Source organism: Platichthys flesus, chromosome 20 (assembly GCF_949316205.1).
Source record: "Platichthys flesus chromosome 20, fPlaFle2.1, whole genome shotgun sequence".
Lineage (NCBI taxonomy): Eukaryota > Metazoa > Chordata > Actinopteri > Pleuronectiformes > Pleuronectidae > Platichthys > Platichthys flesus.
The window spans coordinates 4,450,146-4,477,530 of NC_084964.1; the positions used below are offsets into that span (position 1 = coordinate 4,450,146).

The 27,385-nt window shown below is 41.7% G+C and overlaps 1 protein-coding gene across 3 annotated transcripts in view; it reads right to left on the bottom strand.

Annotated features, from left to right (window-relative positions):
* The window catches only part of LOC133975774 (caskin-2-like), a 50,054-nt gene extending 23,736 nt beyond the window's left edge, over positions 1-26,318 (bottom strand). For 2 of the 3 annotated variants that reach the window (XM_062413750.1, XM_062413749.1), the window contains exons 1-4: positions 26,260-26,318; positions 22,728-23,201; positions 6,730-6,781; positions 2,055-2,152 (exon numbers count right to left, since the gene is read on the bottom strand). In XM_062413750.1, coding sequence (XP_062269734.1) covers positions 2,055-2,152; positions 6,730-6,781; positions 22,728-22,821 — 244 coding nt within the window. In that variant the 5' untranslated portion in view covers positions 22,822-23,201; positions 26,260-26,318. Of the gene's footprint in view, positions 1-2,054; positions 2,153-6,729; positions 6,782-22,727; positions 23,202-26,259 lie in introns of those variants that run through there. The other variant, XM_062413751.1, reaches the window with a different exon arrangement.
* Positions 26,319-27,385: the final 1,067 nt, after the last annotated feature.

A 27,385-nucleotide genomic window follows, 5' to 3' on the forward strand; every position in this document is an offset into this window, starting at 1 on the left:
AAGAAAAGACAGTGAGATGTGCAATACTGATTCTAGATGTCAAAGTTAATTTACTAGTCACAGGGTGAGTAAGCCCGTCTGTGAAAACAGTTGTCATATGTCCTCTGTAGCTCTGATAGCGCTTTGACCTGATGATGTCATATGACATCACCAGGGCTATCAGGTTGTCTTTGTTTAGGCTTTGACATTACACATTTTTAACAAAAAAATTAGTCACGAAGTTGGGGCTGAAGTTTGAAAGATGTCTCTGTAAACAAATACAATTAACTGATAATGTGAATTAATAATTGACACGTCTGTCAGTTGACTGGACCGCTATTGTCCTCAAGAAATGAATGTCATCACCCACCCATGTACATACGGACCTCTATGCAGACAACTGCGCACATCCCAGAATTTGTGACCAGGCTCACTGTAAGCGTAGACTTTAAATGTGCCACGTACATTATATCCACCTTCTGGAATGTGGGATCAGCTATGCATGCATGGACCCCCATTTAAGAATTAATGGAACCATGCGCATGTACGTGTGACCAGACCGGGTACACAACTCTCAGCGGACAGGGAATGCAGACAGTATGGTCAACCCTTTGAGCAGTATTGTGGAGGATATAGTGTTTTAGAGGCTCATTTCATACTATACTAGAGGTCAGGATATCTCTACCTCTGCACCTTCAATTTTGAGCACTAATTAAAAGAATACTATTAAACCAAGGAAATTGTGTTTTGACTCACATCAGATTGGTTTTCTTTTCATTTGTCAACAGGATTAAGCAAAAAAGCTGAAATGATTTGACACCAAACTATGTGGAGTGATGGGGCCTGAGCCAGAGATGAACCCATTTTATTTTTGGTGTGGATCAAGCTAGAAAGGCGGCTCCAGGAACTGTATATCACTTTCCATAACATTGAAAGATTGACATTTTCAACAATCTCTGAGTAAGTAAGTCAGATTTGATGTAAAGCAATTTATGGTGTTAACAGCGATGAGTGCGTACAGTCTGGGGCCGTTCCAGATAATAATCCAGATCTGACAATCATGTGCAGGATTGTATATCTCCGTCAGCCTTGACGGAGATATGCGCTCTCCTGAGTGTCATTTCAGTTTACTTCCCCATCATCACCTAAATGTAATGCTAAACGGTTTGGACAAAAATGGAGCACTATTGCAGGGAGGGATACGACAGAGATTTGCATATGCACACAATGCATGCAGATAAAAAACATTAATTGTTCGTTTTTACATTTTCCCATTGACGGAGCAAAATGTCACCTTCTCATTTCAACAGATCATTTTGAAACTCGCCATTTATTTGATCCTCAAAATCTGAAAGTGATCAATGGAAGAGATAAATTGCTCACGTCATAATTTCCCAACTGAGGGTCTACATTTCATCTTGCTGCTCTGATAAATTACCACAGAGTCAGATAAATCTCCACACATCTCGCCTTGCGAAGTAGTTTGTAAAGTTACAGTGGGCTCACTCCTGAAATGACTGCTTTTACTGTGGAATATAGTGCCTCAGCTCTCCTTCCCTGAGGGGTTAATGTCATATTTAATTTAAGTGTAGTACTTTTCTCTGACATAAGCAATTTTTTATTTTCATGGTGACGCTGCTGTGACAGGCTGCAGGACACCTTCAAGTATGGAAATGTGACATGTTGGCATGGAAGTGGTAAAATTAACATTAATAGAAAGGGAAACTTTTGGAATCTATCACTGGCCTCACAGGCTGAGATATTTGCTTACGAGCCCTGTATGCCTCTTGTCTCTGCAGCTGAGATGCAACTTCTGCACAAATTCTACTAAATCTGTTCCACTTGAGGTCTGGAGATATTCGTCGCTGCACTGCTCTCAATAAATGGCCGGCAGACTTCAAAGTAAAACATATTTATTCATATGGGTCCAACTTATTTTCAGCTGAGAGTGTCAGAAAGCTATTGAGAAGGTTTCAGGGTGGATTTAACCTCAACTGACTTCTCAGCCATGAACTTTTAGTTATGGGCTAGTCTGGGGACAGTGGTTCAGCCTGTAAACATCTTCATCATTGTACCGTTGATGTCCTTGATGTCCACCGTGGCCTGGGCCTCCAGCAGCAGGGACAGCAGCTCCGTGGTACCCGTCAGAGCGGCATGGTGCAGGGCGGAGAAGCTGTAGATGAGACGGAGGTAGAGACAGAGGGGGAAAGTTGTGAGAAAGAAGGGAAGGAAATAAGGAGTGGGGTTATAAATCACACTTAAGACTTCAGAAAAGGATTCTATAACTCAACACTGAGATGATGGGAGTTTTTGTTTTTGTCTGCCTGTCTGTGTGCATGTGTGTGAGTTCATCTAAGCGACAGAAATTAAATGTGCATGTGTTTGTCTCCGGTTGTCTGTCAGATTGCAGCAGGGAGAAATTAAAGACATAAATTCTTGGCAACATATTTTTTTTTTCGCTTGGAGCGACACAGACAACGTGAGTGTTCAAGGGAATGTAACCCTCCGAGGAAAAACACGAGCAGCACCAGAGCTAAAACACACTTCCCTCAAGTCGGAACAAAATAATGACTAACTAAGAGGTGGGGGGGCTTTCAGGTGAATTCGCACAGCCGCAGGACCCGAGCTCTCGGGCACCAGTGGTGATAAACAGCCCGGCTACACTTGAGGAGAGAATTTACTGTGATAGTCTCAGCACATTATGATACTTTCACTGGAGGCAGCACCGACAAACAAACATTCCATCATGCTGTTTGTTTCAGTGAATCGTTGTAGCTCATGTTGTAATGTACGTAAGGTATTGTGAAACTTGTCTCAGTTAGGGTTGGATACCCTACTCTGCCCTTTTCAGGGATCAACCAAATTATGTTGGTCCAAGTAATTACAGGTACACTTTAAATTAAACAGTGTCACATTTGTGTTAGTTAAACTGTGGTTAAACAGCTGCAGTGTTTGAGCTGCAAAATACAAAAGCTGGCCAGGGCAACAAGTCTGACCTGAGGAAACAGAGCCTCCCCAGCTACATTAGCAGATCTACAGCCAGTAACACAGAAGTTGAACCCTCCATGGACAATGAAACATTGAAAAGTTTGATCAATTAGACGGTTGGATTCAATTATTGTTGGACATAACTGGGGCTTTTTTCCCACTGCATGGTTGATCGCTTAGAAACACTGAAATCCTCTTCACGCCCTGATTGCCATCCATGAATAAAGTTGTGCGTCTGTGGCCCTCAAAGGACTGTAACAAACACGACCAATCACTTCATCCTAACCGACCTGTGCTCTCACTGCACATGACAAGAGCCTTCAGCCAGAGACACATACCCCGTCTCGGAAAAGTCAACTTCTAGCAGATGCTAGACAGTTCACGTTCATGTGTTTTGGGTGCATAGCTTTGACGAGAGGACCGGTGTAAGGGTGTGAGAAGTATCAGTTGCTCATTTTCAGTGTATCCTGCTCTTGTATGCTTTTCCAGGATCGCCAACCAAAATCTTTGCCTTTTGCACAATCAGCAAATGGCTGTGTCCAAAATTCCTTACCATGCTATTAAATACACTAAAACAGCATGTGTGAAGCAAAGTATGAAGCAAATAGTATGTAAATAGCACAGTATTTAATAGGTATATTTAACAGAATGCACTGTGGTTGGGCAGACAACAACAGAACAGAGAATGCACGTACAACTTTGCCATTGTGTTGCTTTTGGACATAGAAAAGGTGACTCACAACAAAAAACAGAAATGGACCTGTTTAGACCTGGTTTTAACATCGGTGTCAGGTGCTCTGATTGTAATTGCAGGTATGAACCCGCACAAGACGCATTGAGACCGCATTTGAGATTCATTCACTCAGATTGTATTCTGAGGTGGTCTGGTTATATTTATTCTTCTCTTTGTTTGAGATACATTATGTATCAACAGAGACTTTCATTGTATTTTCAATTAATTTCAAACAAACCAAATACGTACATGTCATAGTCATACTGCTAAAAACATTGCATTTGGAAACAATGTGGCTACATGTGTATTTGTGTATGGAGCAGGGAAGTGAAAATCAATCACAAGTGCTCACTCGAGACACATTGTAATGCCAGGTGTGAACACTGGCACAGTTTTTCTGTCAATGAATGAAACCAAAGTCGTTTCCAGACTGAAGATGACGGCTGTATTTGAATGAATATATGCAAACCCAACTTTTACTGAGAGTTAAATAAGAAGTTTAATAAAACTACAATTACTGAGCTGGAACAGGATATTGGTCTGGTTTACCCTAAAGACTGAAAGCAGGTCCAATCAGCAAGACTGGTTCTAGCCTCAATCTACCATTTAATGATTATCTAAATCTGCAGTTCGGTTCAGATCTGGATTTTGAGCCAAATTTGGTCCTAGCTTCCTTTTTTCTAATGTGTTTTTTTGTGTGGGTGTTTTATGAAGCCATGTACTCCCCATGTGACGCAGAAGGATGCCAGGAAATTTAGAGATTATGAAGATGTGTCTGTACCTTCATACAAAGTCTAAGGGATCTCCAGACAGTCAGGTGACTTATCTTATCAGTCACATTGTTGAGGCCTCCATGCTGCTCAGCCACAAACACATCTTAATTTATCATTTTATCTCCTCTTCCAGCCGACCATACCTTATTCAGATACTGAGTCAACTTTTAACAACACTTACTAAGACACGCACAGTCTGAATCTGTCTCTCAGGGAATGATGTTGACTCAGTGACAAGTGACTGTTTGCTCACCTTCCCCTCTCCTCTAACCCCCCCCCCCCTCCCGCACTGATCTCATATATCACAGGTAAAACCCTCCTCTGTATCACTCTCTCTGTCTATCACTTACACACACCCTCATGGATGGACATGTTTAATTTCAACACCCCTATTGTGTATCACCTCCCACACACTGCATTGACCCAACATGTAGACACACGCATCCGGCCTAAGTCAACACACACACACACTAACTTGCATGGGGGATTCTGCATGCTTGATGGCCTACCTCGATAGGTTTTTAAAAAAGCACACCTCTCTTTGTATTACATAAACAGAGTGGAAAATGGGGAAAACTACCAGGGTCAGACCAACGGTCCACTGGCCCTGAAACTGGCCCTTAAACCTGCCCTGCAACCACTATAAGTGGTTGCAGGGCAGCTTTAATTGACTAATCACTGGCTATTCCTGGTCAGTGGTTAGCAAAGGGCTCTTGACCCAGTTTCTAGCATCTAGCTCGCATACTTTGGAGAGTAGATATCCCATGCAAGAATGGAGACCTTGACAGGTGTAGCAACAATGAGGGATGGACCTTCACACTGTCAACTGAAACCACTCCAGCTACCAGTGGTGAACTCAGAGTGTTGAGAGCTGGGCATTCAACTCATCAAAGTACTCCAAGCTATAAATATGTGAAGTTCATTGCTGACTCTTTGGTATTCATTTCACTCAATATGAAAATGTGTTCGAACATGAATCTGGAAAAACTTAAAGTGTTGCTTGCTTTTTTTAACCTAATGGTCTATTAATTTTTGTCTTGCAGTTTTAGAGTTGTCATTTATAAATGCGGCTGAAAAATTCTCATTTTACTTTTCAGTGTTCCTTCCCCCGGAGGGACTAGATCGACTTTCTGTTCAAGAAATCAGTGTTTCACCCACAGGAGGATAAATTAACAGGCTATCACCTCTTTAAGTGCATACTTTTTTGGGGAAAAGTAAAATGAGTAAAAATTTTTGGGGAATAAGTAGACTGACTATCATCTGTTTTGAGTCTTTTATTTATTTGTTTATTCAATGAAAGAATAATCTGATTGAATGACTTTTTCTATGGTTTTAGGATAGTAACCTTTTCATTTCTGAAGACAAAGTGACTGAAAATGAAGATAAAATTAAAGGAGATTAATTATAAAATTTGAATTAGCAGAGAATGATTATTAAAAGAGAGAGATTAAATTGAATACTTGAAATGCTAATTTGTTTGGCTTTCTCTGAATGAACTCTGGAAAATGCCCGCACAGTCGGGATCGGATCTTCTCCATATGTAGAACCCTGCAGGTGATTCTACATATGGAGAAGGTCCCATCACAACAACAGGAAATCTACAGAGTGTACCGGTGAGGGGTGGTGAAGCATGTAGAAGGCAGTAACGTATAAATTCCACTGCTAAGGTGTTGTTTCATAGTTTGCTCTTCCAGTCACTCATGATGAATGCATGACTTTATGTGGAGTTTTTACCTGGGGGCTGCCAGGGGAAACTCCAGAGAATTTCTGCAGCAACTGACTCAGACATTTGTGTCCTCCGGATAATTTCTGAAGTTCAGTAAATGTCTGAAAGCAGCTTCAGTTACAAGTTTCTTAAGAAGAAAGTGTAAAATGAGAAGAAGTTATGCTAAGTTAATTGACTTTTTCCCACAGAATAAAGTATGCCTATCAAATTCTTGTATTTGACAGGGTTTCTACACAAATTCTTGATTCTACTCTCAACAAAGTCAATTTCCTGTAATTTACTACATTGATGATTACTCTGACGCACTATGTGTCACTACATGTGTGAGTGTGACTTGGGTATGAATCACGCTGTGGAGACTACAGATGAACAGGAGACTGCCAGCTAAAGGTAGGGCATTGTTTTTTGTTTTCAATCTGCACGTCAATCAGGACGTAATGACTCTTGCATTGCATTCTTTTGACTCAGCCTCACGCTTATCTCACAAGCTGGGACACACATGAGCACATCCACACATACACTCCTCTTACCCGTCTGAGTCCTGGTAGTTGATGTTCAGCCTCTTGGTCGAGCCAAGCAACTCTAGAAAAAGACAGAGAGGGAAAAACGGGGGTGAGGGGATGATGACCATTGGCATATGGTGACATATTTGTCTTTTCATGTGAGCTCTACAGAAATCCCTAGATCGCTGCAGGACACTGTGTGTTTTCTTTCCCTGTGTTTTCTTTTCCATGTACTTCTCCCCGTCATCACTCCTTCATTCAAACAACCCGACAACCCCAACGGGATGGAAAGCTTTCCTCACCTCCTGCTGCCTCACAAATCCTTCTCTCGATGCGTCTGACATGCTCATGGCAGCTCAAAGATTCAAAAACAAATGATCGTGCCTTGCAGAAATGTACTATTCCGCCTCATTTACACTGACATCTTAGATCTTTAGAACTGATAGTGACTGCCATGAAACACAAGCATGCCATGACAAAACACACAGTCCCATTCATTTATATGATGTTTTGTCCTTTTTCCAAAGCAGCACTTATAAATAGGCAGATACTGAACAAGTTGTTTTTCACTCACCGTGGAGCAGACAGACTGCTACTTGTCCCATCACCTCCTCATGCATTCTGATCTCCAAAAGAGAAAATAATGTAGTCTCATCTCTTGACTCTCACTAGTCCTGCTTCAACATACCCCTGCCACATTAACCAAACTTTACAAAAAATAGGTGGCTAATAAAGTTCAATTCAATATCTTTTTTAGAAATTCTTGCTCAATGTCTCCAAATTAGTATGTTTAGACAAAACTAACTTCCTCTTCTTTGTGCATAATCCTCTTTCCCCCAACTATCCACCTCCAGTCAAATCTGGCCATCATCCCAATGCCTTACTCAAGCCTTAAATCCTCATGTGAAATCATATCAAACCAGTCTTCCAGACATCAAATACGAAACATCTATCTCAATCTCACATGTTCATCTTCAGACCCTGACGAAGACTGGAAACACACTGTTAAATATGCTTGGGCATCCCACATCGGAGATCTACTGTAAAGGCCCTACTGTGCACCGAGACCCACACAGAAACCAAACTGCCAATTCAGAGCCATTCATCACAGTCAATCTCCCTCACTGTTTTCTCCCACATAGGTGTGGAACATCACAGCACTGTTCCAAGTATGTGTGTGTGTGTGTGTGTTTCTATGTGACTGTGGGTTTGTGTGTGTAGGAGAGAGTTAGGTACAGTGAAGAAAATTAGTGCAAATTAACTATTTACGCTTCTTGTTCAATTAGCGAAAGAGCCAAGCTAATCAGCTACCAAGCCTGATAACTGCCAACTAGCGAGCTAGTTAGCTGAGAAAGCTTTTCTTTTCACTTTTATTGAATAAAATGGTGTAAAATAGAGAGCACCTGCGAGGAGGTGGAAGAAAACAGAACAGTTGAGTAAATAGAGGGATCACAATTCTTTCTGGTCATCTAGCTACTCATTGTTTTGATTTCCCTTAATTGTTTTTTGGGCTTCTACCAAGAACCCAGATATATATTTCTTTTACACCGAAACGGGTAAAAGCAGTCACTGACGATCAGGGCCAGAGTTGATTAAAAGCCATATCATCTGACCAAGGAGTGAATGCTCCTTGCATCCATTCCCTTCGGAGACAAAACGCCAAATGTTAGTGTGTGTTAGTGGCTTTTGGCCAATGGACAAGGGGCTTTACAATTATTTTCCATAAGAATGATGGCTGAAACTATGAAGCCTCACTCGATTAGTAATAAATCAGAATGATCTTGACAGAAAAATGTATTACGTAATTTCAAAAGGGAATGTTTAACAGCAGCAGCTGCAGAAAAAGGCTTCTTATGAAAAAGCAAACTCTTGTAATAAATATTCCATACAAAATGTGGAGAAGAATAAAAGAATATGAAGCAGTTTGCAAATTCATAGCACATAATTGGGTTCCCACTGGAGCCCCGATTAAATATTGAATTATGTTCTTTCTGGTTTATTGATGTTACTTTTCAGCTCACACTGGGTAAAAATACAGTACATTTGGGGTTTTGTGCATTGAAAAACACAGGACCCGGAGTAGAAGCACAAAGAAAGTTTTGACAGACCCCAAATAGATACAAAGGTGTTATATTCAAGGAACTTTGTCCTGGAACTCAGTTAATGAAGAATGCATTCTCACTCATTACGAAATCAATTCCCACTGGAGCCTCCCATGTCAGCAATGCAGAGATTCACGGCACTGCAGTGGCTTTTCAAGGAAATTCTATGCCAAATGGCAACATTAATGTGCACAGCCTGGATACAGCCATGCTTCATATTTGATGTTATCCTTCTGCAGCAGCAGAGTGAAGTTTACCAACAGGCCTGTGGTAGAGCTGTTGCAGCTTAAGACTCAACTGCATGAAAACAAGAGCCTGAAGGCACAAAAAGCCACATTGATAATGAGACAGATAGAGGGGTTGGGCGTTGGGCTGCTTGCCAAAACGGGGTCTAAACAGTCCCAGTGGTATGGATAGAACAGGGCCCTTTCAGGAGTTCTAGTTACAACATGAGCCGACATTCCTCACATAGCACACCCACCATGCTATCCTACTCGCTCGTTGTCTCTCCGGCTATGTATCCACAAGCCTGACATCTACCTTTTCTCTGCACTGCTTGCTGTTCCCTCCTTCCTGCTTCTGCACAAAACTAGTAGGGGGGCTCCTTCTGACATCAGAATCAATTAAATTAGCAGCATGCTGACTTAATGTGTGTGTGTTTGCATGTATGTGTTTGTATGTGTGTGTGTGTTTGTTTGTGTGTGCTCCCTCCCCTCAGCCATCGGAGCCGGTGCAAACAGATGTGTTGTATATCTCAAGCATTGTGTTTTCTTGCAGAGACAGGGAAATTATAGGCTCTGCTTGCTGCTGAAAGCTGACGTCCCTGCAAACAAAAATGATGCATGCTAAGAGTTGTCTGTTTGGAAGCCCTCTATTGTCTTCTATGGTTACAACAAACAAAGCTTAGAAACCTTGTGATGCTGTGTTTTTGATAGCCTTATCAGATGCATATGCAACACTCGGTATTACTGTTATTGTGCTCCCGCTGCACCTTCACATTAACAGCTGAGGCGTCCCGGACAGAGAAAAGGGATCTTGAGTCTTTGATGTGTAGAGCGTAGTTAACGGCGCACAAAAAGAAGTGGAATAAAGAGAGGAGGAGGAGAAGTCAGGGAGAGAGGGCGATCTATTCCTCTATTGAGGAGATTAGAGGGATGTTTTTGGTGTCAGGTGCACAAACTAAGAAAACATGCAAGGTACTCAAAACGGGAGTGTGCAAACAGCCCCGAACCTCTTCAGAGGGAGAACAGCAAGCGATGGGAAAACCTGGGAAATGAACATAAAAAGGAACAGACGACCAAAAAGAGAAAAGGCGGCTTGCGTTTGTTTCGTCTCAAGCAGGACTCCAGCTGGCTAGAAGGAGCATGTGTTGCTTTGGTTTGCTCGGCTACAAAACTTATTTCAATATGTCTTTGATCGTGGTCCACAAAAGCAAAGAACTGAAGGGGAAAATGCATAAAAATAAGAGGAAAAAAAACTAAAACAAAATACATAGTGATCAGAGGAGCAGAGTCGCATCAGAGTTGTGTGCTTCTTTTGACTGCAGGGAACACTGTCAACAATACACAAGCAACTATTATTAACATTCACTCCTGTCCAGTTTTTGGTTTGTTTGATGGTTTTTCAGCAGGATTACATGAAAAACTATTGAATAGAATTTCACAAAACTTTGGTGGAACAACATTGGGCAAGTAAAAACACATTCAATATGGCACTGATCTGAAGAAAAAAATGTTTTGCTTTCTTTAACATTTCGAGACTTCCTAGGGAACAACACATGGATCATGATGAAACAAATCTGGGGAATAATATCTGTGAGTGTGTGCAATTTGGTGCACACTAACTGAATTTACCTGAACTTTGGGGCGTTGGCGGAGATATGTGTTCTACTGAGTGCCATCCTAGTTTTTAGCTAATATATTTAAAAAAAATGGATTAGTGCAACTCTAAAGATGTAATACTGGTGAATCCAGCTGTCAATGAGTGCATTTACATTAAAAAGGCTCCACTAATGCATCTTAAATGTTGCTTCTATGTTCTACTGATGATAAATCAAGTGCAACAGAGTGCAGCTTGCAGACATTTGCTATTTCTTTAACTGCGTTAACATATCTGAAATGTTTGTCTCTCGGCTACTTGTCTTGCAGTGTTCCTTAGATATAGTCTGTTCTAAAAGTGGATCATGCACGTATCAGGACTGACTTCTTTACTTCAATGTCTTTCAGGAAAAGAGAGAAAAAGCCTTTGCACAAACAAGGAAAATATTCCTTGTAGTTTTACCACAGGGAATCCAAACCCACTTCCACCCACACAGGCTTCTCATTAACAAAAGCAGAAAAGGACACTTGATTCAGTTGCGGCTTGGGACGAGCCCCCGCACCACAAAGGGCAGGCGGTAGCCGGCATACAAACGGCAGAGCCAGGGCGGCCTGGAGCGAGACCAAAATACAGGGGAGGGAGGAAAGGGGGTAATTTAAGGTCATCATCTGTCTCTGCCGATAACTGGTTTGTGGTCAGGTGAGGACCTCATCAAGGGAAACACTTATCCAGGGAACACATCAATCTAACTACACTGATTACTGAGAGGGTAAACATAGCGCCTTAAACCAAACCACCAGGGCAGAGTGGGGACAGAGCTTTCCTCCAGCTGTCCCACGTAATTCCTAATAAGGCTCCAAAAACATAAGGAATGCACACGATTCTCCCTTCAACTCCCTGTTGTTGTTTCTCATAACATGGACGACAGTAACAGAGGTTAATGCTTAATACAAATCATACAAAATGAAGGAAAGAATGAAAAAAATCAACAAACAAATTAATAATCCAGGAAGGCGTCTGCAACCTTAAATTAACTTTGAATTCCCAGCTGAGAGTGTCTCCCGCTTGGCTTCAGCAGCGCCGGTACCCTTGGCAGGAGGTGAGGTGGTGACCAAATCCCTGTAGGAGTGTGCACTTCACAGTCATGTGTATGATTGTTAACAATGTGATCAGACATGAAGTGACACCTAGCTGGAGCCATCAGCCACCTCTTTGACAAAGATCCAAAATAAAAGTCCAGATCTAGTGGACCTACATTCTAGATTCTTTGTCAGCACGTAAAGTCCCAATATGACGGATTATGCTACACAATGTACGTCTGAACAGGAAAGAACTTGTCATTGCTAGCTTACTACTCAGATCACGATATGGTTTCTGTATCTGTCATCATGGATTAAGTGTATCTATAGTGTGTACAATAGCTATAAGGCTATAAGGAATAAGGAGTTTAAGGGGACAGTTGGACCATGGCGAAGGTAAGCTCTCTACGGAGTGCTTTTCTGCTTTTTGCAAAGCAAATGTTTAAACTGCCATAAAATACTAACTGAAGTTGAATTTGTGCGCTGTCTGTCAGAAATGTTTGGAAAGGCATCTCATTGTCAAGTGTAATCATCTGTAATCCTGCTATAGACTGATATGTAATGCATGTTAATGCAGATAGGTGAATGGAGGCCCAGCACAGCTGCCTACAAAGGCAAAAGAAGCCCTAGAGCAAAACTCAGCTTCAGTCTTTAAATAAGTGAGTGAGTTGCAGCCAAATCAGGCTTCCTGACACGGTGCCACCTGCAACAGAGCACCTATTGTTTTTCCTTATACCAAGAGACTATGAGTTGTAATGCCAATGAAAACAAAAGTGGTTGGCTTGTATGCGTGTGTCTGTGTGTTTAAAACAATGTGTTGAAAGTGTATTGTGGGCTGTGTGCATGTGCAGTGTACCAGTGTTCTCCTTAAAACTACAGAGGAGATGAAGACGGTATAAACAGTGCACACCAAACACCCAGGGGCACACAAATACACCAAATTCACAAAGTGACACACTTTAACATCATCAATTCTTCATCAATTGCTTCATGGCTGCATCGTTTGCTATAAGAATAAACGCTGGAACTGGGTCTTGAGAAAAACCCTTAACATCAAAACAGCCCCGGGATGTATCATCCAATAAATTTGCTCCATTGTTAAAAATGTAGAGAATAATCTCCTGTGGTGCCGCTGGCAACTAGGTCAGACACATTCAATATTCGCTGACAATGAGCCAGTGTGAAAATGAAACAGATGATCTGCAGCGATGTGTTGCGTTTGTTTATAAGCGTGTGTGTGTCTGTGCACGTGAAACATGTGCGTATTTCCTTTTAACAAGTGTAAACACACCTGCTGGTTTCATATTACATAACATGTCTCAACCCTGCACCTCAGGGATAAAACACTTTACATTCCATTCAAATCATCTGTTTACTTTGACTTATCCCAATCACTCCTATTTTTCCATGTGCTCTTTCTACTACACATAATGCGCTGGGTTAAACAGTTTACTACCTCAGTAAAATAGCTTTGGAGCCAACAAAAAAACTGTGATGTTAGTAACATTCTAACATTCACCCAGGATTGTGCAACATGATGATATAAACTGAATTGAAAGAGAATATAGATTCGGCCAGCCATAATGACCACGATATTAGATTTCGATCAAATTTCTGTATGTTGTGGAAAAGGATTTATCTCATCTCACTGGCTCTTGCAAATATTACATGTTATCTGCAATGCAAGTGGGAAGCTGTTGAATGATCAGGTATATTATTTGTAACTCTAAGCCCAGGATGCTCTTTTTCTGCATGCCATCATCTTGTGACGTCAAAAGGCACATGGGACAAACCAATTCTGAACAAAGTACACACAGTGTTTACACCTAAATGATGGTTAAGTAGTAAAGTGCAAACCCTCAACACCCTCCCAGGCACATCATGCACATGCATTGAGACAGTCTAGCCTTCAACCAATGAGGGCCCCTCTCAGCTCAGGGCCCTAGGTAATTGCATGCTTTGCCTTCTCTGTAACAACACCCCTGATAGTAAAGTAACATGGACTGAGGTGCATAGGAAACCAAATTTGATATTTTTGGTCCAGGATGTACAATTGGGGTGCTTGGGGTACAAATGGTGGTAGAGGTAAAGGTGATACTTTGTTTTACAAAAACAGATTCCTAATTGTTTCCCATGTTAAAATCAAGTTACACATAATATAACCAGGAAACCTCCTCTGAAATTAGAGCACAGTAGGGTTTAAACAAGTGTTTACCATAATAGGATACTGCCTTACCAACAGGTATTTATCCTCCAAAAGGCACAATGAGAGTGTAACACATAATGTCCTCATTCAAATAAGCTCACCCCTCAAACATTTTATAAGACTGCAACAATCAATAATTATATTAATCCCACGTCAAACGCACAAACAATAAACACCATCCATTTTAGTCTGATGAGATATTCCATTTCCTTTTTTCATTTCTCTGCAGCAAGGTGACCGAGAGATGGCAGAAACCAATCCCTCTCCCATAACTGCAGCTATTACCGAGGAGGACTGGGGTGTAATGAGAGGAAATAAGACACAGGTTCATGAAGAGTTCACCTGCATGGAAAACGTTTGTGTATTTGTCACCCAGCTTATGCAGTCTCATCGCTGTCTGCTCTTTGATGCCATGGAGTTGTTTCGTGTACAGTGTATGCTCTCACCTCTTGGGGGTTTTAATATCATTCAAACAAAGTCCAGACTTCTCAAACTCACCGATGACTGTGGGCACCTCGCCATGGGATTTGTTTTGTTTTATATTGTTGAAAATGAAGTCGAGCTCGACTCAATCATCTGCTGTGTCATTACCCCTCCAGACCAGACAAAATACACAATGTGTTGAGCTCTAAAGACTTCTAGTGCAGCTCAAAGTCTTGGGCTTCCAAATAGTTTAATTAGGATATAAATCTTGATGCCATATCTGATCATGCTGCTGAAGTAAAAAAAAACGATTGACTTAGCATGTGTTACTTTTCTCACTCAACCCCTGCAGCGAGTTAGTGAACTGTCATGTGATTATTGGACTTAGGCAAACACCAGCATGAGGTCACACACTCTAACGTGTGTGGAAAAGTCATTACAATTCTCAATTAGCCAAAGAGGCATGGATCAATACACTCTTGCCTACATACCATTAAATGCTACTTGAAGGTTCGTTTAGCACAAAGACTACTCCCTGCTCATGGATGATTCTAGTTTTATCAAACACCAAGACCTACAGAGTGGTGTAGTAATTACTTGACTAACCTCATCCAACCATCTCAACACAAAGCAAAACAAAGCCAACCAAAACATAGGCATCGGAGCTGAGTCTTGATATTTTTTTTATTACCAACCAAAACCAGGACATGTTAACTATAATGTACGGTTGGTATTGATGATCTGGTCACATTCATGGTCTTGTTTCTTTGATCAGATCTTGAGATGTTGAGTTGAACCTAATTCTGGAACACAAACACCACACCCTCACATTGACACCCTGAACAGCAGGCACACAGAGAGACTCACAGGATCAGTATAAATATTTTACAGTCCATGGGTCCACCAATGTGGTGTCCCACTCAAATTTGTTCAGGCAGTCCTAACAGCCAGTCGGACAAATAAGAAATTCATTTGGCATTGATTATACCTGCCCAGTTATCAATATAACTGAATCTGCCTTTATCATAGCACTTATGTCAGGGTTTCTAGATCAGGTTGGGATTCACTCATATTTACTAGGTTCTTCCTTGGGTCATGCACCACCCCCCTCCAATTCCGTGGAAATTGGTTTTGAATAATCATGCTAACTAACGCTAAAACAATAACGTCTTTGATGAAAGCATTTCCCACAGAATTAATTAAATCTAAGTTTACCGTCACACCCAACAAATTCTGAGAGACAGGTACACAGACTACTGAGTAAAAGATAAGTTCTCATGAGAGAGAAAGACTGCAACTGCATTGCACACCACAAGTGCAGCTGAAACTCTGAGGTCTGACTGTCTGCGTTTACAGTAAAAACGTTATGGAGCATAGCACAGGCATGCTATAGCTCAGAGTAGCGCGCCACACACCAAGCTAGAGATGTACTACGTTATTATGAAAATTTCTGTTCATATTGAAACGGGCCAGGCAAATTAGAATATGGCTGACAATCAGTAGCACCATGTAAAGGAAACAAATTAAGTTAAAACAAAGATAAAGAGAGATTTTGATATCAACTGATATTAAACCACTGGATTAAAAAAATCTACTTTTGCGAATTTGACCATTAGAGATGCTTTCAATGGATGTGTTACATCTTAAAAACCTTCATACAACCTGTTTCCGTCTTCGGAGAAGCCAAATAAGCAGAAACTAATTGAGGAAAGGTTGCAATGAAAATCTGAAAAAACATCAGTGAGGCATTCTCGGATTCACCTTGTTCGCTCCATATTTGCCTAACATAAACAACTGATCTGTTCGCAGAAGTATCATCCAAGACTCTATGAATAGTGTCTTATTATGAAGCACAGTCACTTATCAAACAAATACAAAGCCAGGGGATATGAAGAGCCACCGCGGTTGTTTGTTGTTGATGGTGAGCTCTATTCGCATCCAATTCAGGCTCACAGATGGGAAGAACAGGTGAATGAAATGAAGGGATAAATGAAAGAAAATATAAAAGACTGAGATAATGTAGAAGATTAAAGCCAACACCAACCTCTCCTGCTGTTTCTCATTAGTTCTAAGAGATACTGACGCAACCCAGTTCCAGATCAGGAGACACACTCCTCACACACATATGCAACACAAGAACACAGACAAAACTTCCTTGTCAGATAATTACATTATGATTGTCTGTACATGCAGAAAACCACTTCCACGAGTACTCAAAGTACTCCGCCTACAGATATCTTTATTTTTGTTATTGTTGTATCCATCTTATCACAGAGCCAAATCCAAACACTTGAATACAGTTCGGGGGCATGTAGAGGCAGGGCCGAACTCGGTGACACCGTGCCTCACAGGCTGAAGGCTACATTCATTCACCTGCCTGACTGACAGCTTGTTTTTCAGTAAAAGAGGCAGAGAATGATGCTAAATGAAGATCAGCACCATACTAAACTATGTGCACCCCGGAGAAAGTAATAAAACACTGGTCGGGCTAGATCAAATGACACTGTGGATTGACTCTACACATACACACAGCTTAATTACTTCAGTAATTTCCTCGACAATCCGAGACAGGCTACCCCATCTGTCAGGAGGAAAGGGGTCAGGATTAATGTGTACTTTCTTGTGTGTGTGTGTGTGTGTGTGTGTGTGTGTGTGTGTGTGTGTGTGTGTGTGTATGTGTGTGTGTGTGTGTGTATCTGATACCATGGAAGAATAGTTCACACTGCTTGGCTGCTAACCAACTGTCTGGCTTTAAAGTAGAAGACTGATTAGCCCAGTTAGCAGGTTTTCCTTATTTGGTTTACACATAAATTACAATACTGCTACAGAATTGAACTACTAAAGAAAAGAAAAACAATCTATGGATGTGTTTGGACATGTACAGTATTTACAAGTGCCTAGAGAATGTACATACTGATATTGCAAACATATGCATAAGTACAGACCTCCTTAGGTACCCTTAAGTCTTACCGACTTCTAATCTGACACTAGGCCAGATGGGATATCCCTAATTCAAGGTAAAGGAATGAAGGCAGGAGGGAGGCCAAGATAAAGGATGGGGGTAGGGGTGAGGGTGTTGCTGAGGAAAAGACGGATCTGCCAAAAGAATATCCTGCACTGAATGGGTTAGGATTAAAAGGAATCAGTTCAGCATATACACTTATTAGCTTTTTTATTAGCTTCTTAATAAGACGAGTGTCCAATTCAAGCTCCTCTTCTGTTTCTGACCTATAGTGATGAATAGATCTCAGTGCATTTTTGTGCCAAATTTGAAGATATTCCCATAAGGTGCTCCTGAGATGCTGCATTCATGAACACGGGTTTGACATATAGTCTAAATACACAATGCCAATGGCAACAGCTGTCATCAGTGCAACATTAACATTTAACTCATCTCCAAAGGTAGATTGTTGATGTGAAAATCTAGAATCTGTAGCGAGTCAAGAATATAGGGCTGAAGGTGTTTCCTTTGTAGTTTAACCAATCACATTTGAGCAGGCATTGGTTGCCCGCAGGTAAACAGTCCTTGTGGAAAGCAGAAGTGGTGGAACACATTGACTGAGATGCAACGTCTTTTGTCTATTTATCTGCCTTCATGCAGATAGCTGTTAACAGAGATTAGCCAACAGGTATAACTCTTTGTGTTTTGTGTAGAGAAACATTTGACTCATGTGGGCTTAACGGACTTTAAACAGTGTACACCAAACGGAAGACAGAGTCTCAGTCTGGATATCCACAGTCTGCACCAGAAGCCCCAAAATATTGCCCGTTGCACCGTCAGTCTAATTGATTGTTGGACTGACAAATAACTTTATGTTCATGCATAACCACTGACCATAAATATAATACCTGATAAAATGACTTGCTGATTAACACCAACAGTTGGCAATGGTTTTGTCAATTAATTCATCTTTATTTTTTTTCCCCCCGTTTTTTCTCAAGCAGTCATCAGGGCCTCTGGTGATTATAAAAAAGAGGGAATGTTATTAGGATATTAATAAAAATGAGCTGTATGAATCAGCTTAAGTTGCCATCCTGACTTTATGGCTTACTGTGTGTCAGCTGTATGTCTGGTAAAAATGTGCCAGAGATTTGTGAAGTTCTGAGTCATACAATGTGTGGCTTATATGGCCAACACAATAGATGTTCAAATATGATCTTTTGCCTTTGTGTCATGGCTCTTTGTCCATCTGCCCATTGAGAATCACCAAAAGGCCTCGTGTTTAGCGTGACAGAAGAGAGGGTTGGGCCGTGGGTCAAGATGAAAGAGAGCATGTGTTGCAACAAAAGACATTGTAATCACAGAGGCCTTTGAAGAACCTCTAGTCTCTAATGGACCCCATTGAGGGAGGGTCCAACAACACCCTCTTTAGGCAACGCCAAGTCAAGAGGGTGTGAGAGGGCAACACTCTGGGCAAGATGACTTTATGAGTCAAGCTGTCACTCTAAATGCAACAGAATATAAATAGCTAACAGAAGCCTCAGCCTGCTGTGTAACACACACACACTGCCCTCTCCGAATTGGACCAGAGAGATGATATGTATATTATATAATATTTTATTTTAATACTTAAGTTTTAATTTATTTTTATATATTTTATTTAAGTTCATTGCCAGCGACTGACTTGACAGCTTGCAACAGCTAGGCAAAAACAGGGAGACTGTTTAAGGCGACTTAAATTGACTGAGCACCCAGCCTGATGTCAGCAGATGGCTGATTGGAGAAGAAACCTCCCATCTCAGCTCCCCGTCCATCAGCTACAGTAGCGCTGCTAATCCCTCCAAGTCTCTTCTGCCACCTTCCAGCCTGCTCAACAATTGGGTTCCTGCACCTAACAGAGCTGCTGCTGCGTCAACACAACATTTTGTGTTTAGGGCTGATGCTGGTTTTATTATGATATCCTCTTTAGCAAAGGTCAATATTTGCAGTGTAAAATTCCAAGTCTCTTTACTTAACGCAAGATGAGATAGGAGCTACGTCTGTTTGTATTTTAATCTCATTTGTAGTATTGTTTAGCTTAAGAACAGGAAAAGCTATTGACAATGAAATATTTGTAGTAGGTCAGGAAAGGCTGCACTCAAGCACAGAGGTCCTTTTAGCTTAAAGAGAATGTCAACAAGTTTAGTCTTTTTTCCCTCGTGCTGTTTTAGTATGCTAAAACTGACAGGAATATTATCAAGCCCCCTTTCCAATGGTAAAAAAACTCATGAACACCCAATAATATCTGGCTTTTGTCTGTTATGGCAATGGATACAATCAGCTTTAACTCCCGAACAATGACTCAACCCAGACAAACGTTTTTATAGGGGTTTGGCTTCCTCCTCTTTCTCCTCCTCCTTCTTATTCTTCTCCTTATCAGCAATACATGTTGCACGTCTACTTATTGTTTTTTGCATCTGGGGAACAATGTGTAACAGCATTTTCTTGGTATTGTGCAAAATGAAATGATGCAATGCTGGCAGGGAGTTGAAAGAGCTTTTCAGATTCTGGTGCGTTTGTGACGTGGAAAATGACTCAATCGCAGTGTGCCCACGTTTAAAAAGAACTTGCATGAACTCGCTAAATTTTGTGTAAAAAAGGTAGTTGTTACATCCATCAGGGTGAGATTAGAGAAACATGTTTGTTTGTGTGTTTGTCTGTTTGTGAGTAGGAGTATGTAAAAAGTACCAAACTTGTTTGGGCATGGAGACTGGGAAGAATCAAATTACCTTTGGCACAGTTTGTATTCATGGGTAGAAGAGACTCTACAACGCATGACTGGGTGGAAGCTTTCAATAAGCAATCTCAACCACTTCCCAGATAAGGAAGGATCAAGAAGCAACCTATAGCAACATACCAAACTAGGCAAATATTGAATATTGGTCATTTTCCTCAACTTTGAATAAATACTCACAAATAGTACTTGACTATATGCGAGGTTCTCTTACATTATCGTGTGAATTTTCTATTATGTAACTCAAAGGTTATCTCATACTCCCTTTCTCTTTTGTCTCAAACTCTAAGTCCTATGCATCCAGTATGACCAGCTGACCAGATGCCCCTTTTCACCAGCCTGTATTTGTCTGTACTCCACATGCTCACTCCCTCCCTGACCCCCAAGGCCCCCCGCCACTCCCTACAACTTCAGGGTGCAGTCACAGGGCAGGTGCCTCCCTCCTCCATCTGCACCCAGCCCCGGCCCAGGGCTTAGCCTGGGGCCTTGGGAATGTCCAGCATGTCGGCCTGACACCAGTACAACAGCTTAAAAAGCACCTGACCTCTCCAGAGGATTTTCACTTATGAATAAGTTTTGTTTGTAATCACAATGTCACTTAAACTCAGTTATTGGTCACATAAGGCTTTGAGAGTAATCATAAGCAATCACAATCTTTGTGTTCGACAATACATAGAAAATACCAATAAAAGACACTAGAGGCTGTAATGCTATATTTGTGATTTGTCATGTTTTTCCTGACAATACAAACATGCTGGAAAAAATAACATGGTAAATATTTAATTTCAGCAGGCGGACCGAAATGTTACATTTGTCCTTGGGCGCATGGCACAGGGATCATATAAATGAAGAATTTTTCTTTAACGTATCATTATAAAGGAAATGTTGATTGCATAATGGAACCACTAGAGAATTATGATTTTTGTGTTTAGATTCCTACGCAATTCTGTCTGCCACTGGGTATGTTATTATGCAGAAAAACTTGGACTTGATTTATGGCACATACGACGTGAATCTGCCATCTTGCAACCAAAACGGCAAGTAAGAAGCACTTTTGATCTCTCTGGTTGTTATTGTGGCTTCACCACATGCAGTGGAAATCGCAGAGGGTGGAACTATGGAAAATAGTCTATGGATTTCTGTGCTAATGTGTCTGCTGCTGACAATAAAATTTCTTTCAGGTTATATATTTGAGGACAACATCTGCTTCAACTGGCACAATTATCAATTTGTCTTCCATGAACTTGAACTTGAATTTCAGCTGAATCTACATAAAAACTCCCTCCAGCAGTTTCATTTAAACTAGTTCTGAAATGGACACTTCACCTTCATTCACGTGCTTTCACTTAATCTGAGGCTACATCCATATGCCTACATTTTAGTTAAGAACAGGATTTTTGGACTACAACAATCTCCGTCTACACAAGCGTTTGGGCACTGAATCAGTGACATGACATGACCTCATTCGAATGATGGTGTACACAAGAAGCATTTGGTTGTTAATTGCAGAAGAGGTCTACTACACAGACCCAATCAGCAAGCGGTTTCTGCCCTGCCAGAATAAAACGCAGCTCAGGAGTTTTCAAACTGAAACAGGGCCAGCAACGTTTCCAAACTTCTAATGGCTCTATAACGGCAGTTGCATCGATAGCAAAGTCGATGCATTTTCAATCTGACATGTAGTGGTGTGGATATTAGTTACTAACACATACAGATAAATAAAATGTTTTCCCTGTTTCAATTAATTTAATTATTATTATGTATCTTTTTCAATATGTCTTTATATATTTTAATGGAAAAGTCATTTTGAATCGTCCACAATACTCATTTTTGAGCCGCCCAGTTAAACCACAAGGTGCTGCTATTCCGAAAGATATGAGGTGCTTTGCTAAGGGGCAACTTGATGGTGGTTAATAAAACAGAAGAGAACGTTACTCATTTACTTTTCCAAGCCAGTTTGGCAGCGATTCATTGTTCCCAAACCAAAGTACAGACACACACAGAAGTACGAAAACAGACAATATCACTTTCAATATTCTCTGCCAAGCAGCTCTCACTGTCTGTGTAGTGTGTAACAGGCTTTTTCCTGACAGCCACAGCTTTGTTCTCAGGGCTTGTCATTTAGCATCCAGCCATGCTGATGAAAGCCCAGAACAGATAACGCCACAAAGAGAGGCTTCAACTTCACAGCCTGCTTGGCCTTGACTTTCCCTGGGCTTGGATAAGGGAGCACCCTGTCATTTGGGACAACGCTACTGTAAAGAGAGCTCGCCTGTCGCCTGACTTGGAATCTACAGATAAGGAACTCTGAAAGAAGAAGAAAGCCCACTAAAACCCACACAGCAAGACATGCGTGCTGCAGGGGTCTGCATTTAGGAGATTAGTCTGTGTTGTGCCACAGTTTGAATCCACTTAGTTTCAAATTGTCCCTGACCTGTCTGCTGCGGGGGGCTGTGTTATGTGGTCGACAGCTGAACCAGTTCCTGTGGTTATCGCAAAGAAACTGCACTTGGTTTAGAAGCAACGGCATAGCCACTGGCAATAGCTCTGACTCTGCTATCATTGTTCTGTTTCACAGTGGAAAGAATCACACTCCCAGGCCGGGAGCACAGAACAAAAACAACATTGCATAGAAATAATAGAAAACCAACAATCCCCCTGCCTCTGTGGGCTCCATACTTACTGGTTTTGTTGCACTTGACTTTGGAGAGAAGCTTGTGAGCCAGCAGGAGATCCCCGCTCTTCACTGCCACCAGCAGATCCTGTTCTTTCCCCATGATTACAGTCTCAACCGCAGACGCACTAACTGCTCACAGTCGGCAGCCTGGGTCACTTTGGTTTGACTTTTGAATGCTCTTTCAGGCGGACGGGTTCATCAAACGTTTGTCAGAGAGTTCACAGACAGATGCTGAAACTCAGCCATGAGGTGGAGTTGTGAATACTGAGCCTCAGCAGCAGCTAGAGAGAGGGAGCATGAGGCAAACTGGCCCAGGAGGTCTTCTTCCTCAAGTTGTTGGAGTGTGGATCCATTCTCTGGGATGAAGGTGGTCTTGGAGTTATAGTAGAACCGCTGGAGGGTCAGTTGCCTGCAGGGCTGAGAGTATGTTCACAGTCTGCCTCCTTCAACCTGGAGGCAGCAGCCAGACCTGCCTTTACACTAGAAAGGAGACACAGAAAAATCACTTTAAGTTTATGTATGATCACAGATCACCATATGATTATGTAAGACTGGGTATCAAAGGTTTCCTGTAGCAGAGAATCAAAATCTCTGCTACAGAGATTCTGCTTGGTTGTTTTTAACTTAATCTTTGATCACTTTTTTTATATTTAAATCATATTATCTATATCCAAAAAAATAAAGGATAACTTTATTGGCTATTGCCTGCAATTAAAGCAAAGCAATCCATGATGTCACTGCATTCAAAGTGAAGGAGCCGAGTTCCCATTGAAGCCTCTAACACACATGTGTGTGAGTGCTGCATTAACTCCTAACATTAATATTGGTTCTGCCTCAGTAGGCCATGACAGTGTGGTAGTGAGGCAGCAAGCACAAGTCCAAGAGTCACGACAACAGAAAAATCTCTTGAGCATTCAGACAAGAAGGGACGTCTGAGTAGAGCATTCAGGGGACAGGACATGATGTATTAATTCCGCTGTGAAGATCACATTTTTGTTCACAGCACATCGACACTGCCGTCGGCCCAAATCCCGACAATCTTGTTGTATTTCCAATATACATCTTTGTTGGTGTCTTCCATGTGTATGCCACATCTTTTTCATCCCATTATTTATTTGTTTGTTTTTTCAGTTTCACATAAGCTGCATGTTAGAAACATCATTAACAGGCCTAATCGCTCAAGATGAATCCTCCGGACATTATTCTACACGTGGGTTTTACTTGGAGGCCCGAAAGCCAAACTCTGGAAAATGTCTACAGCAACCGAGTCGGACAACACGTTCTAACATACAGATCCTTTTTTCAGGGAGCCTATCCGCAGTTCAGTGCATGAAAGCATCTTTAATAAGCACCTAAGGACTCTTCATTGAGATCCAGATTCTGTTGCTGACATATAGATTTTGACCCGACTTGTGCAACTCCATCTGCAATGGCTCTATGAACCAACTCACCCCCCCAAGAGTGCATGGGAGCCACTGGCTTTGTCTTTAACATGTTAGTAAATAGTGGTGTTCCAGTACATGATGTGCCATGCTCAAATTTCCATTTGTCTGACCAAAAGTACAAAACAAGACATTCAAGATATTCAATTTACAATGACTTAAGTGAAAAGTAGCAGATCGTGCCATTTAAAGAGCTGAAACCAGAGAATGCTTTCTTAGTTGTCACTCTTTACTTGACAAATGACAAACAGTTATTTTTCCACCAATCAGTGCAGCCCATTCAGCAGCATGAGTGCCAAGCTAAAGTGTTGACCTGATTGTGATCATCAAAAGAGTTTTTTGATGGATGACTGATGTCAGGGTTCAGGCCTTCGACTTACCCCAACTACTGTTTGTTTTCCCAGATCCAGGAAGCCCAGTCCCTCAGGAGTGTGCAGCTAATCTCTTACTCTTCCCGTGCAGGAGTAAAGACTCTGTCCATTGATAACACTCCTCCTGAAATATAAGGAAGCATCTTTTTCCAGTCAAGCTGTGTCTGGCACTCTGCCAATTGATGTCTTTGGAAAAAGAAGGAAAAGCGAGGCACAGATGACTTCTGCTTCAGAAGCAATTCAGCTGAAATCGCAGTCCCATGGGACGACGGATGGAGAAACAACACTGACGATAAGCAAAATAACCAGAAGACATTTTCTCATGCAGGGGTAAAACAGTCCCTCTGGGTTTTGTCTGATTCTAGCAGTGACACAACATCACTCGGGCTGTGTCACTGAGACACACAGCCTACAATCACAACAGGAGTCCAGGAGCACTGTCTGTCCTGTTCCTAGCAGTCCTTAATTTCAACTGGATTTGTTTTGCAATCCTCAAAAGCATTACTATTCCCTTTGTCATCCCAACAGACACGACACACCCACTCAGGTGAACACCCTTCTTCAACCCATGCTCCACTTTGCAAGTCAAAAAAACACGAGGAGGCCGTTTTCCACTTCCAGGCCGGTTGAGGCTGTTAAGACAGTTCAATTCAGTTCGGTTCAGTTATTCCTCAGGTCTAACTGGGGTCATCGTGCAGCAGTGTTGCCCAGCAGCAGATTCCAAACGCGTGTCTTTGCACTGACATATGATCTAAAACTAGCCCGGCACCTTGCCAGCCAGTAAACAACTGCACAGCCGTGCAGCCCCTCACCAACACCAGAGAGAAAATAAACAAGGGGTCCCAAAATGGGAGGGTTTTGTCAGGTTTTGTCTTAAAAAAACACAATCAGGAGGTATTTAAAGAGGCAAGTGGGAGCAACTCAATTCACTGCCATTGTTTGTTCCGCACATTTCTCAATAATTGGGTTTTAATGTTAAAAACAGGCTCACTTATAGGATTTAGAGCCTAGATGGGGGGGGGGGAGAGAGTTGGATGGAGAAGAAGGGGACTGAGGAGACGCTCTGTTCAATCATGCGGACCATATCAGACCCCAAATGTCATATTTTAGCTATTTAATCCCATTTGGCGTGTCAGCGAATAAACACATCCACAAAAAAGACATAGAAGTCATCATCACTGTTGTTTATAAATTCGTCATATTCCAAATACAAAAAGATCTACAGCAACACCTTGATCTCCCGACATGTCCCCTCGGGATTATGGCAGATGAGGTGAGAGAATTACATGTTGGTTAACAGAGGTGCTGTGTTTGGGTGATTAAAACAAATAGCTGTTCACTTCTTGTTTGTAAATACATGACAGGGCTTTGATAGTTTGTCCTCTGAAGTGTAGTTTGAACTACGGAAGCTCCACACAAATTCGGCCGGTGTGGTCGGCTCCTGCTGAGGAACGAGCGTTGGGGAAAATGAACACAAGACTTCGGCGTTTTCCTGAACACGGTACTCTGTCAAGTTCGTCCGCTGCCATGTTCGCGGTGTCGACCGTGTCGCCTCGGTGGGTCGCTAAACTTGTCAGCCTCAACTGTCAGAAGGCTGCTCCCGCTCCAAAACACGCGTCCGTCTGTCGGTACCGAGCCACTGACAGAACAACTACAGCCGGGGTTCGATTCCCCCTCAGCTTTAACTTCAGAATGATTGTGTATGAGGAGATGGACGCTTCTCACCTGTTGTGGCCGGTGCAGGTGCCGACGGATACATTGACATCAGAGTCACTGCGGGAAGCAGCGCCGGACAGCACGAGACCGAGGAGCGGGCGTCAAGCGGACTGTGGGACTTCAGAGCACTTTCCGGTAGTGACTGTCAAAGTAAAGCTCGACTAATTAACGTTCCTGCAAGATCTTAAAACCATTCATTGACATTGTTTTATCCTTATTGCATTTGTGGTCCGTCATCTGCCATCGTCTGCATATAAGCGAATTATCCACACTGAGATTTAGACTGTGGATTTCTAGAACTACTGCGCATCAACCTTATTGTACTGTTACCTACCACCCGATGAAGGCTTTTATTTTGAAGGCAAATTTACATAACCTCTGCGAATCTAGCAACTAATATTACTTCATCAATCCGACGAACTTGACGGTTTGTTGACGGAACCTATTTCTGGATTACTGGGATCAGACAGACAGATCCCAACAAGTTTAATAGATGAAGGGGAAAAAAATACAATAATATACAAACTCAAATAATATGAGATTTTTCTCTGCCTCTAATTTAGTGTTTAAAGTTTAATTGAATTTCTTTCAAACATATTTCTTTTAAAACAAAAAACATAAAATGACCCTCTCTGGAATTTGAAAGTAAAAGTTGTTATCAATTAATTGATTCGTCTCCTTAGACGGGAGCAACGGATTGTTCATAAAAAGCACAGGCCCCCGTTGACCGTGCAGCCAATTACACTCCGGAGACAGTGTAGTTATCTTGTAGCGCCATCTGCTGGTGTGAAAAAAACACTGATACAAGTCATGATGGTCATGATCCAATGTCATACTCTTTTCTACGGTGGCCCTGAGAGCTCAACTAACAGCAACTTAAGAAAACACATGCAAGTTGACAAAACACATGCAAGTTGACAAAAGTAGCAAGCAAAGTAAGAAAACAGCTCCATCAATTTCACAACACAACACAACACATTAGAGAAACGCGCAACAAATAGTCATACGTGCTGAAAATAGAAACACGTGCTGCAAATAGACACACGCGCTGCAAATAGACGAACGCGCAGCAAATAGACGAACGCGCAGCAAATAGAGGCGACAACACAACGGAAGTGTTTCCAGAGGACAGCTA